Genomic DNA, 17,086 nt, shown 5'->3' on the forward strand with positions numbered 1-17,086 from the left:
ATTTCGATGCAAAAAAAAATCGTTTACGTGAGTTCTTAACAAAAAGATTTGAAAATCTGAGATTTTGCGATTTGTTTTTCTTAAGAGAAGGTCTTGCATGTATGTTTTACGCAGAGAGTTTCATTCGAAATTGTAGTTTAATTACGCATTTCTGTGATTTCCATGACAACATTTGATTTGCTTATCAGTTGAATCAGTTCTGTAAGTATGTACAAGCGTGTTATACGATTTACGACATTAAAAAAAAGGTGTACGACTTACGCGTCTGTTGTCCTGTCGAGATAAATATAACAGAAAATGGTTTAAGGATAAAAGATTGCGATAATTAAACATGTCTGTGCGAGTGAACACGACAAAAAAAAACAAATTGAAACTATTTATGGGAGTTATTGTTGTGTCACCAACTTCGGGAGATTCCCTGTTTATTTGATATTTACTGCAGGGCCAGCAATACGGTGTATGAGTTCATAAAAGCGGTTTTTTAACATACTTATCAAACTGTGTCTTTATTTGATATTTTTGGTGAGCAGGGTGCAGCAGCTGCAATATTATGCTATTTTTAAGTATGAATAAACAGCTGAAAATCAGTATACTAAATGTGGATATATTTTTGACTATATGACTATGCTGCTAATGCTGTCGAAGTGGATTTTCAAAACCCACCAAAAAAACTAGAATCTGATTAACAATCAGGCAGTAATGGAAAAGGTTTTATCATGACGCATCTTGCGAGTAAAAAAAATCCTACACATCGAAACATTAAAGTCAGCTGAGTGCTTGGCTGAGTGTTATTTTACTAGTACCGCGCTACTCTTCAGTTGTTCACGAGTATGATTGTTTTCCTCATGAATTTGTTTCATATTGCTTCTGAACAATGTCCGGGAAGTTGGAAAGTTGGTATGAAGTTGAAATGTTTGTAGTTAGGTAGAGGCAACTGCAATGTACATTGTGCATATCAGTATATCGCGATGTATTTATTAGAGTGGGTCAACGTTGTATGAAGAAACTTTAAATTTGGTCGTATCAACCCGGAACAAAGCTTTTTCAATCTATATTAGCGTCCAAAACAACTGTGCAAAATTTAGGAGCGATTGGTTGCGTCCCCGTATTCCGCATTGCGATTGAAATTTGTATGGAAGTTAGTATGGGAAAACATACTTTTTTGCATTTTTCACATAAGTTGAATTCTTTTGTCTAATATAATGTAACTAATGACGTTAAAGTATAGCCGAGGATATGCCGAAAAACTTTGCCGAAGACTGTAAAGTGATCCGACACATGTGAAAAAAGTTATTCGCCTGGTAACTTAGGTCAAAAATTGAGATTTTATTATTGATGTTATTCCTTTACATGTTAAATGTTAAGCACCACCGGGCAATCTGTACGTTATAACTTTTTTCACAAGTGTCGGATCACTTTGCGGTCTTCGGCAAAGTTTTTCGGCATATCCTAGGCTATACTTTAACGTCATTAGATGGATCGTTTTAGACGAAAAATTTCAATTCATGAGAAAAATGCAAAAAAGCACGTTTTCCCATACTAAATTCCATACAAATTTCAATCGCAATGCGGAATTCGGGGAAGCAACCAATCGCTCCCAAATTTTGCACAGTTGCTTTGGACGCTAAAATGAATCGAAAAAGCTTTGTTCCGGAAAATCGATTTTGTTGACCCAGTCTAGTATTTATGCTAACGTCAGACGCGTAGCGGTTTTCAGCTAATTTTCATAATTGAACTTTTAATGGCAGTCCTAGCATAGATTTAAGTTCAAGATGTAAATGTCAGGAACAAATTCAGTTTCATTTGTGACGCCATTCGCTCCCCCACTTTCCCCCAGAAAATTCGCCCGCTTCTTATTTCGCTTGAAGCGACGCTTTTTTCGCCACTTCATCAAAGCAAACGAAACAAATTTGAATCGCGTAACCAAGATAACAAGACAAAATATATGCGTCTGGTGACGATCCTGTCTTTCCAGTGATGAAACCATCGTTACGGCAGTAAAGAAGACCTTCAAGTGGTGTAACCCTAAAATGAAAACGTTCGTAGAGGCACAGCCCTACACTGAGTTCTTCTGAGGATAATTCTCTTGAATATCGGCAACGTCGGTTGGCAGTGCCAGAATAGGTTTAATTTCAGATTCTACTATGCATTTTTTCGCCAGAAATTAACCGAAATTGGTATTATGTGGATTGTGTAGATTACGGAAACTGGGCTTAATCCAAAATGAAAGCCCAAGCGATAGCTGGTGCATTGGCGTAAAGCGTAAAAAAGCACAAAGTAAAAAAATATATTATAAACAAAAAAAAAATCATTTCTTTTAATTACTATAGTAATTTATTTATATATAAATAAGTAATTTATTTATATATAAATAAAAGTATTCATCAACAATATGATTATTTTAATAAGATTGCCCTCCAAATCTTGCACTGCTTCGGGACTTCAATGAATGACATCTGTCATGCCTTGTACCAGCGTACGGCATCTCTCTTGACCATTAGCACATTTTAGGGAGTCGTTACATTCCGTTTTGCCTTGTCATCAGCGCCTAATTTTATTTGGAACAAAGATGGCAGTTACAAAATATATATTTAGATATAAATTTTAAGAAGGTACCTGTTAGACCTAGCAACAGTGTTACTCTGGAAGGCATGCCCTGACTCAAGAAGGTACAGTCTTCCTTTAAATTCTGATCTTCCTTTAAATCTGATTCTTTTCATATCCGTGGGGAAATCGATCAATGGGTTTACAATGTGCTCACTGGTTCCATTCCTCTTTCGCCAGGCACCAAAACAGACACCCTACAATCCATTTCGGATAAAGACGGCATCTTCAATTGCTGTAGAAAAAGGAAACGATGAGAGGGACCTAATAAACAGGACACATATGACGCAATGCACTCAACAACGTACCGTATCTAGTAAATGGATCGATGATCCGAAGCGTCGAACCATTTCAGAAGAGAAATGAGAGTGTTGAATGGATGCTTTTTGAAAAATTACCATTCACTGTATTTTCTTATAGCTCGTTTGTTGTGGACGAAATTATTTATGAACGGGCAAAGGTAACTGTGATTGACAGCGAGAAGCGTTAAAAGCGCCGCCTTCTTGTGCCCATTCAAATATGATGTACTGGGGGATTGGGGTCATTGAAAGTTGACGTAATTGGAGTCACGGGCGAATTGCCAGCTGCATATTGATTGTTGCTTCCACGTTCCACATATTGATCTCCCTTTATATTTAAAGTCATAAAACGTACTTACGACGTGAGTTTACAAAGTTTTATTACAATTTATGCCCTATTTTAGATCTCCACGTGCTGCCAGTCTAGATCTATGAGGTCTTTGTTTTACTTCACAGCAATGAAAAATGGTATACATGCTGAAAAATAGTATGGCAATAATGTTATAATGCATTTGACATTTCGATGCCCTGATACCAGCGTACGAACTCGGAAAGGCATCACCTTTTTGAGCCAGAGTTCCACTTATGTTATGTAATTTGCGGTTATATTCAAGACAAACAAACGTTTGATTATGAAGGATGATAAACTTGTATTGGAAGGAAAGAAAGTAGGAAAACTTTATCGTTTGAATTTGTAGTATTGCAGTATCCGTTATTGAGGAGGAGTGTTGGAGATATATGTAGCAATAACGTTAGCAATTAGTAGATCATACACAGTTAGAACAAATCACCGACTTCGGTAATGTTTTACCGAAATCTCAACCGTTAAGTTTGTTTTACAGGAAAAAATCGGTAAAGGTAGTAACTTTTACCGAAGTTCATTAGAGTTTGACAGATAAACGATAACATTTTACCGAAATTTGTTAGTTTTTTACAGAATTCCGTTAAATAGTAGTTTACGCAACAAGGTGCAGAATGACGATTTTTACAGCACGAGTCGTACATTTATCCAACGAGGCTTGCCGAGTTGGATAATTACGACGAGTGCTGGAAAAATCGAGTTCTGCACCGAGTTGCGTACAACGTTTTTTGAAATTTCATGAATTACCCTTGAGGATAGTTTTTAACAAAACTTTTTCATCAAACTGCACACTGATGTTCATAGCCATGTTTAAGAAAATCTGAACATAACAGGTTATACTGTGCAGTTGTCACAATTTTTCAAAACTGCGTCCAGAAAGCATCAAGAAGTTGACCAAAACTGAAAACAGTGCTGTAATGGTTCATTACGCAACGCAAATCAGTGCTGTAATGGACCATTACAGCACTGTCAATTTGGTGTGGGATAGTAGGCCTTTTCCTGTCAGATTTGCGTGAGGTAAAACAGCCTATTACGATGAGAAATTGCAAAAAATCCATTACCGAACGCTCAGCGGTTGAGATTTCGGTAAAAATTACCGAACGCGATTAGCTGTGTAGTAGGCGGGTTGATGCAATGTAAACATATTATCTGTTGTCAAACGAGTGGCATGTTGAGTGAAAATAAATTCATTTTTATTTCGTGTTTCGTACAAAACCTGTTATTTCACTGCCTTAGTTCAATAAAATCTGAGTCTTGGAAAACTTTGGCCAGCTTCCCCCAAGCTTCAGCTGCATCGGTCGCATCTTGAACCAGGCTATAGCTATAGCTTTCCAAATTAAAATTGTCGCCAGCGCTCGCATCTTGAGATCGGCTGTAACGATTTCTCCTTCAGCAGGTTCCACGGCACCCCAACTGCCTTCACGGATCAGTATCATTCTCATCGCGTACGCCCAGGTCGAATAATTTTCACGCCCCTTTAGCTTCTCAAATGGCTGACATGGAAATGGATCCCGTTGTAATATGAACGCTTCCTGCTTCAGTTTGACTTCCATTTCTGCAGCCGTCTTTAATTCTGGAACTTCCTCCATTCGGATTCATCTTGACTCTTTTAGTTCTTTCCTATTACGGACCGGACCCATAACCTTTTGTCTTGGTAATGAAAACGATCTGTTTAGTTGAACGCATTCTTCATTACACGGTTTGACAATTTGCAGGACATTCGAAAGTTTTCGTTCGTGCAATGAAGAATAACAATACAATTATTGATCGGATATAAACAATTATTAGTTGTTAAGGATAAGGTGAGTCGCAGACTACATATTCAATAATAACGGCTTATCCAAATATGTATGACTTCCGTCATTATTTCAAAATTTTCTCCTCTCCCATATTCGCCCTTTTTGGTATACAATCATATAGTATCAATAGTTATTATTGTTACAAAATTACTTTTAGGATTCTTCAAAAATTTCATGGCAACACTTTTCACGAAAGTTCTTTTGAAATTCCAGATCCCTGGATTGATTTTTGGAAGAGTTCTCAAAGTACCTCAAACAATCTTGAACATGAACTATTAGAGTACCATGCGTCTCCACCCTTGTGAGCCTTCAGCTATCGTGGCCACCTTAGATAACCAGATAGTTTTCAAAATGGCGCGTGAAAACACTTCGAATATAAAAAGTCCTTTAGGCCTGTTCCCGGTGACATGCAAGCGGACCATTCCCGTTTCGCACCTGCTTCCATTAATGAACAAGCCGAAAAGCGCAAGCAAAACAAAAACGCACCCATTAGAAAGCCATTTTTTGTTCACCTCTAACTCAAACCTTCGCTCGCAGGCATTTGAAAAGTCACACATCTCGCACGTACACACAAATGTGCCTGTCAAGTCTCACGTGGGTATCAAGGTAAAACGCCAGAAATTATCCATTGCCCTTCATCCTCCCTCTGTAGTATCCGGCCAGGCCGGACGGCCGGACAAATTAAACCATGTGCTAAAAATATCACCGAGCCGTAATTAGTTTCCCTCTGTCCGACGTCCTCCGTCATCCGCATGTTCGTCCTTTTTCTCCTTAAAGCTGACGACCAGTTTACACGCAGAGAGAATAGACTTAAAAGGTCGAGTACATGGTTACCCAACTAAAGATTCTGCTATGACATGAACAGATAGCGCCACCGTAGTCGTAAAAGTGTATTGAGCTTGATATCAGCATTAAAAGTTTACGGATCGCAGCGCCACCATACTTGTTCTAGCAAGTACAACAAACATTCGCCACTGGCATTGTCACGCTTTTGAAATTGAACGATTGGAAGTCTGATCATCTGTGGTGTGGTTCACATAACTCCGAGAACAATTCTGCTGCCATATAATGGCACTGCCATTATTGCCTCTGTTTGTTGGTATAGTGTTTAAGCATCTCCGACACTTCCTTTCGACCCTTGAAAAAGTGAAAATAAACCGACGACGCCAACTATGCCCAGCGCCAGCAAGCAACGACAAAGAACCCAAGGAAGTGACAGCTCGGGAAAAAGTGCCATTAGCACAGACTCGACTCTCTCCGTCCCGCACTCGCCGCATTAATTTTGCTGTTTTTGACAATTTAAATTTCAAATTGCACCGACTACTGTGGTGTGGCGTGGCGTTTGCCTCGTTTGTTGGATAGAGGTTAGGTTACGCACAAGTTTAAAAGCATGTCGTCCGGAGTTTTTCTTTTTTTTTTCCCTCTCTCTTCCATAGACGACGGGAAAAACTTCTAAGCTTAGCTCGTATATTCCCTCGCGTCCGTGTCGGAACATGAAAGCCAACGGAAGGAAGGAAGGAAGGAACCTGGGCAGGAGTGGAACGGGAAGAATGGAAAGCAGAAAGCGGCAAGGGGGAGTTAATAGCGCAAATTGAGGGAAAACTCGATGGCTTAGGAAAAAGAATAAGGATATTTAAGCGTGCAAAGAGCTTCGTGGTCTCGTTCGCACTCTCCCATCCTCTTTGGCCCGCTGCGATGTGTTTTGTGGACGAGGAGTACGGGGTGGGAATAGATCTCTCACTCATACTCTTCCGGTGCACCCGCGTCCGGATGATGTGAGCCGTTTTACTTCTTTTTTGCTTCGTTCGAGGGGGATGAAGGAATCTGCTCGCACGGAACAAGGGTACAAACAGCGGGTAAATTTGCGTTAAGTGGCTAAGCATCAGGTTTCCAAAGCGAAGCATCGAGGACGATTAGAGCGAGTGAAGTCGAGAGTGGTGGTGTTGGTGGGCAAGCTCCGCCCCTTTTTGTGCTTGTTCGGTCTCTCCATTGTTCGCAATCAGCGAGTTATTTCTAATCACAGGTTTGTGTGTTTGCTTTTCGCGGCCTGCTGCGACCGGTGGTGTGGTTGGATTGGATTCGGCTGGGAGAGGCGTGGCCTACTCGAATGGTGGTCGCTCTCTCCGAGTGAACGCGAAGAAAGAAACAAAGCAAACCAGGCGAACAGTGGCGGATCGGATCGCAGTGTGCGTGTGTTTGCTCTCGCTGAGCTTATGTATCGTCGATTTCCTTTTGTGGTTCTCGAAACCTCCGGCACCATTTTTGCCTTTTATCGCCGGAGAGCCGTCTCTCCTTCTCTCGCCGAAAGCCCCGCTTGGGAGTGTGAGTGTTGTATGTATTGCGTCCCTCCCTTGTGTACACACCACGTACGGCGGCGACGCTTCTTCGTAGGTTGCGTGTTGCCGGATCCGGTTTCTCCGGTCCTGCTGGGGTCTGGCTGTGTTGACGCTTGGAAAATGCTTGCTTTTTAGTGTACGTTTAACGCTGATCGATAGAACATGTGCGTTTTTGTCCTGAATTTCGTTGTCGTCGGCGGTGGCGGCCAGTTTTAACAGTTTTTCCTAATCTGCTAAACGCTTTTATCCATCTCGTTTCGAACTCGGGTTCTCGCTCGTTTGCTCGCTCACTCGCTTACTCCGATCCGTGAACATTCTACGCGTGGATGCCCGTGCAGTGCGTGGAGCCGTCGCGATTTGTTATTGTTCTTGCTGTTGTTGTTCTTGGGGTTCTCGCGTTGCCGAGTGTTGAAGTTGCAGCCGATGCGTTGTCATCGCCTGCTTTGTGACACCAAGATCGAGTGGAAAATCGCCGTCGCTTGCTGAGTGATTGACCTGGAAGAAAAAGATGATTTTCTGTTTGTGAGTGCAACAGTGATCAGTGACACGTGAGATTGTCAAACGCTGGTGAAATTACTGGAAATTGAAGATCACACGTGAACAAGTGAAAATGCAACAGTAGCAGTGACGGTTGATGGATTAACGTGAGAAGAAGCATTCCAATTGTGATAACTGAGAGAGTGACCGAATTGTGAAATTCAAAACATACGATCAAGTGAGTGAAATCATTTGACAGAGCAGAGAAAATCAATACAACCGTGTGACAGTGAGACAGTGCCGTGCGCCGATCCGTGACCATATTTTTTCGAGACCACGTCCGCCAAAAGCAGTCAAAATCGTGCTCCAGTGGCATATTCCGGGCGAAAGCCCATTCGAGCTCACCAAGATTAGTAGCCTATCGGATATCACCGGCGGAGGCGGCGGCATGACGGTACCGGTGCAGCGAAACTCGATGGCCGTGTTGCAGCCGCCACGGTCCCGGTTCATGATCAACGATATCCTGGCCGGAAGCCATCATCACAGCCAGCATCCAGGGAGTCACCAGCAGAATGGCAATGGCGGCGGGGGTGGTGGTGGAGGTGGTGCGGACAGTATCAACGGAAGCAGTAGCGAAGGTCGGACGCCCAGTCCGGGGCCGCGGGACCTGAGCATAGTGCCGGGGGGACACCATCTGGGGCATCATCCGGGAGCCGGCGGGTTGACGCCGGGAGCACAGCATCACCTAGGCCTGCATCATCATCATCACCATCACCTTCACCATGGTGGTCACATGGTGGACGACGATGTCAAGAGTGAAAGTGACAGCGACGACAGCGGGCCTCTGGACAGCTCCAGCGTGTGCAGTAACGGTGAGTCGCCAATATGGGGTTTATTGTTTACGTTTGAAGTGTCAAAAATGTGTGGATAAGCTGTGTGATGAAGCATGACAACAATACGAAGAAGTTGTCACTACACAACCGATCAGTTGAACGGTTCACATCACGTATGTGGCAACCCTAATTCCACCTAATGCATCTGACAGGAGCCAAAATCTATCGTGTATCCACAATGGAATCCTTTGTGGATACACAAATGTTTACATACAAGATGTTGGATTCTTAAACATGGCGGCCTCGTACCCTGGTGGTTCACATGGATTGGTTATGACCTTTTTCAGTACAATGAAATTAGTGACGTTGCGTAAATTAGTGACTCCCCTTCTTTAGAATTCCACTATGACATCGGCCATGTCCTTGCAGTTTCTTTAGAAAAGAGAAGTTACCTATACAATCAGAGCTAGCGCTGTCGTAACTCTTAAGGTGCCATTAGACTGTTTGTTATTATGACAAATATTTGACATTGAAGTCCGACATTCATCCAAGGTTGCAATGATTCACGTTGTGTTGGTCATTTGTTGCGCTTTTTTGGCCAAATATTTGTCATGTCTAATGGGACCTTTATATGGCATGTGTGCTAGTGCATCAATGAGTAACCTGTACTTACCTCTGCATCTCCACAATAGTTCAAATAAAGAAGTTTGAGCTTAGCGATAGTGTTCACATCTCTGTTATCTTTGTTTATTTTGTACTACCTTACACCAAATGTGTCGAAAAAAAAATATAAATAGGTAAATGAATGACGATGACGTCACACGCCAACGTACAGCCTAATGTCCGAAGGCGAAATCCGGTGAACATCCAGTGCACTTTCGGTTGTTGGATGTAATACATAAATGTGTCATTTTGTGTAAATACAGTAAACGTTCGGTAACTGCAACATGTTTACGTTTCACTTATCGAGCAAAATTCGATAACAGCAATGTCTGACAAGCGTCAACAATCCATCATTTGCGATTAAATGCATGCAATCATATTTAGAATGTTCATTTGGGCTAACATGGCGCACAACTTTAACGTTTGGTGGTGAGATCATTGCGATTTTTTGCACCTACCAGACTTAAATAGGGAATCGCGCCACTTGGGCGGTGGCTTCTATTTTCGTCTGTTTTCCGCTATAACTCAGTCAAATTTGAACCAATTGACACAATTTTTGGAATGCGGTGAGATAGGTATAGTATCTACCCGTGTACAACATTTCAAGTCAACTGGTTCAAAATTGACTGAGTTATAGTGGAAAACAGACGAATATAGAAGCCACCGCCCAAGTGGCGCGATACCCTATAAAACATTTCACACTCAATCCTGTATTGCCTATTCGGTTATTTTTTGACGAAAATTTCGACGAAAACAATTTTGGAAGTTTCGGTAATCGATTTTACTGACTCAGTCCCCCATACTGTCAAAAACGTGAGTAAACGGTAAACAGTCCATTTTTTATGTGTTCATCTGTGCTATTTTCATCACAAATTTATCATACTCTGTATTCAAAATGTAATGTGTGCCTAGATGTGTGCAGTTAAACTGTTTGCACCAATCAGATGTCTACTGAAGTATCCGCATAAGGAGAAGAAGAGAAGAAGCAATATGGTGAAAAAGAAGACCGTAGACTAGTCTATACAGAGTCTACACGTTTGACATCTTGCTATATATGTATAATATCTGGCGTTCGATTTGAATAGGTCGAATTTGCATGGGATTCACAGCAAACATACGACCTTTACAAATCGAACGCTAAATATTTTCAATCCTGGAATATACATGGATAATTTTTTTGGGAATGATTTACGATGGAAGTTCTCAAAGCATTTAAAACATTGTTCGGAAACTCCTGGTGAAAATTCCGAAGAATTTTCTGAAGAATGGTGGAATGCACATTTTGTAGCGCCTGTGATTGTTGTGATTGAGCGCTAATGGCCGCCACACAATCATGCTCGCTTTCTGGTAGGGATAAGCCGATTTGACGTTTGGCTTGTGTCGGTTGGCAGCTGTTCGATAAGATCGATAATAAAACTTATCGATCAGCTGTCAAACGACACAAGCCATACGTCATATCGTCCTATCCCTTCCAGAAAGTGAGCATGATTGACGGCAATTAGCGCTCGTAAGTTGCATGATACTCTAGTAGAATTCTTGATTGAATTTCTATTTGAGCAGTCGGAGTAATTTCAGGCAATATTTGAAAAACTTCCCTAAAACAATGTCAAATGTCAATGCGGATTGCGCAAAGAAGATAACCATGTGGCGACTGTGGAATCGAGTTCAGTTCTAGGCCTACTGGCGACGGAGATAGTCGAGTGACGCCGTAGCTTGAAGGAATAGAAGCGCCCATCTAGCGAATTGGGAATCGTCAGTTCGAGTCTCACCGCAGGACGTGGATTTCTTTTCATAATTCAAATCTCAATTTGTTCATCGAGCACATGTTCTGTTGTGCACATGGATGTCAAAGAATTTTCAACAGTGTAATCCCTAAAGAAGCTATGGCGGGATTCTTCGAAGAAATTTATTGGAAGAATTTGAAAAGGAATTTCTGGAAGAACACCTCGCAGAAATTTGCAGGGGAATCCTCAGAGGAGTTTGTGGGAAAACCCTCGAATGATTTTTTGGAGAAGCCTTTTTTTCGTGGAATTCTCGTAAACATATGGCGACAAACATATCTAAAGGTCCAATCTGCAAAAGAGAGGCTCTCTTTGTTCTGATTCTTTTTAATTTATTACGATGTCACAGTTGGCATTTTGATAATTTGTGATATGCAGATCGGAAAAGGATTGTTTAATGAAGAACGATCACTATTCTGGATGATTCTTTGTAATAAGCTTTGGAAGATTTTTTAGAAACTTGTAGGAAAGCGTCGAAGACATTTCTGATGAAATCCTTGGAGGAACTCTCGGAAACATGAGCAAATATTCGGTGAACTTTCGGAAGTCGTCTGTGTTGAAGCTGTAGGTTGAATTTTTCAAAAATAAGTTCAAGATAAGAAAAATCTAGAGGAATTTTCAGAATTAGAGGAACTTTTGAATTAAATTTTGTATACAAATTCTGAAATTTTTAACAGCAGTTTCCAAAGCAACTTCGGGATGAATCTTTGCTAAAATTTCTTTAGAAATTCCTCCTTCTCCAGAAGGAAGTCTTAAAAGAAAACTTGGGTTGCACGCTAAGTCTGAACCAATAGATTATAAAAATCGAATGTACATCGGATTTCTTTCCACCTAACATTAGTATTCAAGCTATATTTTCATGTGCAGAAGGCTTCAAAATATTCTATCGGTGAAAATTTTTCCATACATTTTGTATGGGAGAGAAATTGGCCGATAATGAGAATTTCATGCAAATTTGTATGAAAAACAGCTAAAAAGATGAAAAAATCAAAATTTTCCCGCTGAAATATTTTAAAAGTTCCCGCATATGATAACGTAGCATGAATTCTGATATTCTGTGGAAAGAAACCCGATGTACATTCGATTTTTATAATCTGCTGGTTCAGACATAGCGTGGGTTGAATTGCTGTAGACATCTTTTGGGCTTTTACTGAGGCAAAGTTTCTGAAAATTTCCTCTTTAGAATTTCAGGGGAAAACTTTAACTGGGATTCTGAAACAATCCTCAAAGTAATATTTGCATAAAACATATGGAGATGTTTTTGGGAAATTTTACGAACGAATTGGGAAATAATTTCCCATGTAGATTTTGAAGAAATCTCTGAAAAAGTTGTGAAGAAATTCTTGAAAAACCCCGTTCAAAAAAATCTGAGCAGACATTTTGGTACAAATCTTTGGACGTTGCGAAGAGTTTTTTTTTGTGAATCTTCAAAAGTAGTTCTTGGGGACAAGGTTTCAGTCGGGTTCGTAGCAGACTGTGCACGCGAGCGGCTGCGTTTTCGAAACTGTCACGCGTTGTCTTGGCTTCGCATTGTTTTGAATATGGCCGGTCTAATTTTGGGAACGGTCTTCCGCAAATTTTACCTCGAAAAGTGTTTGCAAATTGATTATCGGATCACAAATAGTGTTGAGTAAGATAATTCGCGATTGTTATGGGCGAGCGAGACGGTCGAGGAAATATCCGCCATTGCTCTGTTGCTACTAAGATGATACCAAAGTCCAAATAAAGTCGTTCAACTCCCATACATTGGTGTGAAATTTTGGGGTTAATGAAGTACTAGATCAAAAAAATATAATACCTGCGTATAATGTTACCTTGCGCTCTTCTGCAAATCGTTGCTATGAGTAACTACTGTTTAAACAAATATAAACAAGAAAAATCAGATTCCGGTGGGTAACGTTTTGAGTGATAATTTTCTGCAATCAATTCAATATTTACCATTTTTATTTTAGGAAACGGAAGTAATTGTTTAAAAATTGGAAGCATCCTTCATCAGCCCTCGTTGTAACTTTGGTAACGAATCCTCGTCGTCGTCAATTATGAGAGCGTCCGCAGTCGAAAAGTTCGTCGTCCAATTCGAACCCCCAGGCCAAAAAATGTAACGAGTGTATCATATCGCTCACTGCGAAACCAATGAGATATGCCTCACCGACCTACCACCCCGTCGCTCCATTCACCAGCCTGACGATACCACCGCTCCGATCTCCAACGTCGCCAGACCTCACTATAGACCCCATCGTCCGGACGGGGCCCCGATCTTGCTTGATCCAAGCGTTGCCGGCCGGCCAAACACTCTACACAATAGTGTAGAATAAGCAAAAGTTAAAATGTACATTATTGAAAATTAGAAAAAAAAAACTACACGAACACACTTTAAGTATGATTGTTAATAAATTAATGAGAATAAGTAATCCCGCGCGTTTGCTTTTCTTATTCGTGGACGAAAACCGTATTGGGAGCTGGACCTCGAGAGCTGATCCTCTGAAGCTCAAACTAGTTGTCCCTTGTAAACAGCACCAGGGAGCTCAGATTACAGCATGAGAGTCAGAGAGTTCAGACAACGCAAGAGTTTGACATGTTGCATTCAGTGTTGATATCTACTTTGGTTGTCATAGTTTACTGAAGAACAAGTTCTATAAAAATGAGGTATTCAGCCAAATGTCAAACTTGGGTACCGGGGACCAAATGCAGTACTAGAGTTGGTACCCAGTCTGAGCGCGAGTGCTACGACTTTATTTGGACTTTGATGATACTCTCAGATTCTACTTCATATTTAGCAACAAAAACCTATTGTGTATGCTTACTTGCAGTGCATATGCTGATTGGTTTTCAGCATCTTCAGTGCAACAGAACACGAGATTACCATCTTCAAAAACGCGAGGCAAACTGTTGAGGCAAGATAGGAAAAATACCACGGCGTCCCGTTTCACCTTTAGAGTGTTTGTTCTTATTTCCATCGGGGTGCCGGAATTATTCCTCATTTTCGCGTAATTTTCGTGTATTTTTTGTGATATTGCTGCTGGATGTCCGGAAGACGCAAATAGAAGTCAGCAATTCCGTCTGGAGAGTACTGGGATTCCTATAATTTGATGAGTTTGCTCCTATATATCGTTTTGGTGCCTATACTTTGGACTTAACCCTTCCACTAATAACACCCACATTCCCATGGCACCTTGGCTTGAATGCACGTTAAGGTCTCTACATACCTTTCTATGTGTCTCACTGATCCTCCTTTTCCATCCCTCAGCTGTCGCAAGGACGTGGCCAGCACAGCTTTCAACCGTTGGTGAATTGTGTCTTAGAGTCAGTGATTAGCCCCAAATATCTGTGCTTTGGTAAGGGACGGGTACGAGGCAATCCTCATAACAACGATCTGGTAGGTCTTTCCATCTACGAATTTGTGTGACTTGCTCAATGCTAATACTAATGCTAACTTCAGAAGTAATTCTTGGAAGAGATTGTAAAGAAATGCCGGTAGTCATTTCTCCGTGAATTCTCAGAAAAAAAACCTTCGAAAAACTAATAGGAGAATACTCAGACGAATTCCTGAAAGAAATCTCAAACCAATTCTTAAAAGACTCTCTGTTGGAACTTTTCAAAACTCTTGCAAAGAAATCTCAATTGTTTCTAAAGTTCTCTAGGAGAATTTCCGATTTTTTTTTTGCTTAACCCAGGTACAATTTGTTGTTGAACAAACGTTTTCACAACTCTTTCAAAGCAACCTTCATTTGAAAAAAAAGACTGGCCAGTGTGGGTGCAATCCTTTATTCAGCTCCAAAACATCTAAATTTGGTGATTTTGTTCAGCATTCAGCTGAATAAGGGTGCTTTGAAAGCTGAATTAAGGCCTAATATACGCTTAATCAGTAATAAACCAAATTTTTTTATTGTGACCGAAAATAAAAATGAACACGGTCATGCACTTTTTACCTTTCACGATCTTTAATTCCCGGAATGGAGTGTATAAATAATTTCTTATGAAAAACTGAGAATTGAACTGAGAATTCCACATGACTTGGTCAGCCAAAGTAAAATCAAGAAATCGACATCTGCACCACATACAACTGTGTACACATTCTTCTTATAGAAATATCAAGAACTTAAGCTTAACTAGGCATGCATTGTAGCTGAAAAGGCGCTTTTGGCACAGCGAAAACTTGTTTCCATCAGCTGTCAAAAACCGTTTGGTTAAGGGCTGCATAGCAGATGATTTATGCTACATTATTGTGCATGTTTAAAAGCTAGTTATACACTCGAAGAATACTATTATCAACATGATATTCAACCATCCATATTTTTCTGATTAAAGAAGTTGGACAAGTGATATTGTACACTCCCGTTCAAAAGTTTGGGGTCACCCCCTCAAAAACATGTCATTTTTTTAGGCCCATATCTCCGCCAATTTGCGTCCGATTTCAAAACCCTAGGTTTCATTCAAAAGATAATAAGTCAAAGAAACTTTGAACATGATTTAAAAGAAACTTTTTCAAAAAATTTTGTATGTAAACTTAACCCAAAGTTGCCAAATTTTCTAAAAAATGAATATAAACTTACGGCAGTGTCGCTGGAAGTTATGTCGACCAAATTTGAAGATGAGAGCGGTAATATGACCTAATTTCTATTAGCTTTCAACTGCTTTTTACAAAACTTAGCTAAAAAATCTAGAAAAAAAGTTATTAAGTAAACTAATCCTTGATGTCATCGACCAAAAGTTTGGGGTCACCCCTCAATATGATGTATCGGCCAAAAGTTTGGGGTCACTTTCGTAAAACATGGAAAAGTGATTTGATGATATCTTCGTCATCTATAGTTCAATTTTAATTATTTTTGGCCCATTTCAAAGATAATTAACTAAATTTACGTTTGATGTCTTTAACTTAACGTATTTAACGATTTTTGTATATAAAAATGTTATGTAAAGTTAGCACATTTCACCACGCTTCAAAAAATGAGGCAACTTTACGTTAAGTTTTAGTATGTAAATTTCAACAAATATATGTGGTGTAATGTCTATGCAGTAAGTATCATTCATTTTGTTTCAAATAAGCCAAGAAGAACTAAAATTGAATGAAAGATGACAAAGATATCAACAAATCACTTTTCCATGTTTTACGATAGTGACCCCAAACTTTTGGCCGATTCATCATTTTGAGGGGTGACCCCAAACTTTTGGTCGATGACATCAAGGATTAGTTTACTTAATAACTTTTTTTCTAGATTTTTTAGCTAAGTTCTGTAAAAAGCAGTTGAAAGCTAATAGAAATAAGGTCATATTACCGCTCTCATCTTCAAATTTGGTCAACATAACTTCCAGCGACACTGCCGTAAGTTTATATTCATTTTTTAGAAAATTTGGCAACTTTGGGTTAAGTTTACATACAAAATTTTTTGAAAAAGTTTCTTTTAAATCATGTTCAAAGTTTCTTTGACTTATTATCTTTTGAATGAAACCTAGGGTTTTGAAATCGGACGTAAATTGGCGGAGATATGGGCCTAAAAAAATGACATGTTTTTGAGGGGGTGACCCCAAACTTTTGAACGGGAGTGTACGTGGATTTGCTAACTGAACACGACGAATCAGAACCGTCGTTTTTGGAATCGCCGTTCGTATCGCCGTTAGAATCGTCGTTCGATTGCAGAGCGAGACAGCAACCAAACTGACACATCGCGTTGACATATTAACGCAGGAGCAACACGTGCGTGAGTTTCTCTCTCTCGGTTGGTGTGGTTTGTTTGATCCAATATGACATTTCTTTTATGCTGCTCATGCTGCCGATGCTGCCAGCTGATGGAGGCAAGGATGGAGGAGCATAGTCGGAGGGATGCTCCAATGCATTTTTGAAAGAGTTTGTCGAGATAGAAAGATTTCGGTATAAAAAAAAATTATGGAAAATTCTAGTTTGAAAGTTCTGTATTAAACTTTTCAATGCGTGT

The 17,086-nt window shown here is 40.2% G+C and overlaps 1 protein-coding gene across 2 annotated transcripts in view; it reads left to right on the plus strand.

The window, feature by feature from the left end:
- LOC109427523 (homeobox protein B-H1) overlaps window positions 1–17,086 on the plus strand; it is a 202,926-nt gene that overhangs the window by 68,920 nt on the left and 116,920 nt on the right. Inside the window, exon 1 of one of the 2 annotated variants that reach the window (XM_019703077.3) lies at window positions 7,387–8,748. The exons of the other annotated variant lie outside the window; for it this stretch is intronic. Within the exon in view, the coding sequence (XP_019558622.3) occupies window positions 8,325–8,748 (424 nt within the window). The 5' untranslated portion in view covers window positions 7,387–8,324. Of the gene's footprint in view, window positions 1–7,386; window positions 8,749–17,086 lie in introns of those variants that run through there. 2 annotated transcript variants of the gene reach the window in all.

Source organism: Aedes albopictus, chromosome 1, assembly GCF_035046485.1.
Source record: "Aedes albopictus strain Foshan chromosome 1, AalbF5, whole genome shotgun sequence".
NCBI lineage: Eukaryota > Metazoa > Arthropoda > Insecta > Diptera > Culicidae > Aedes > Aedes albopictus.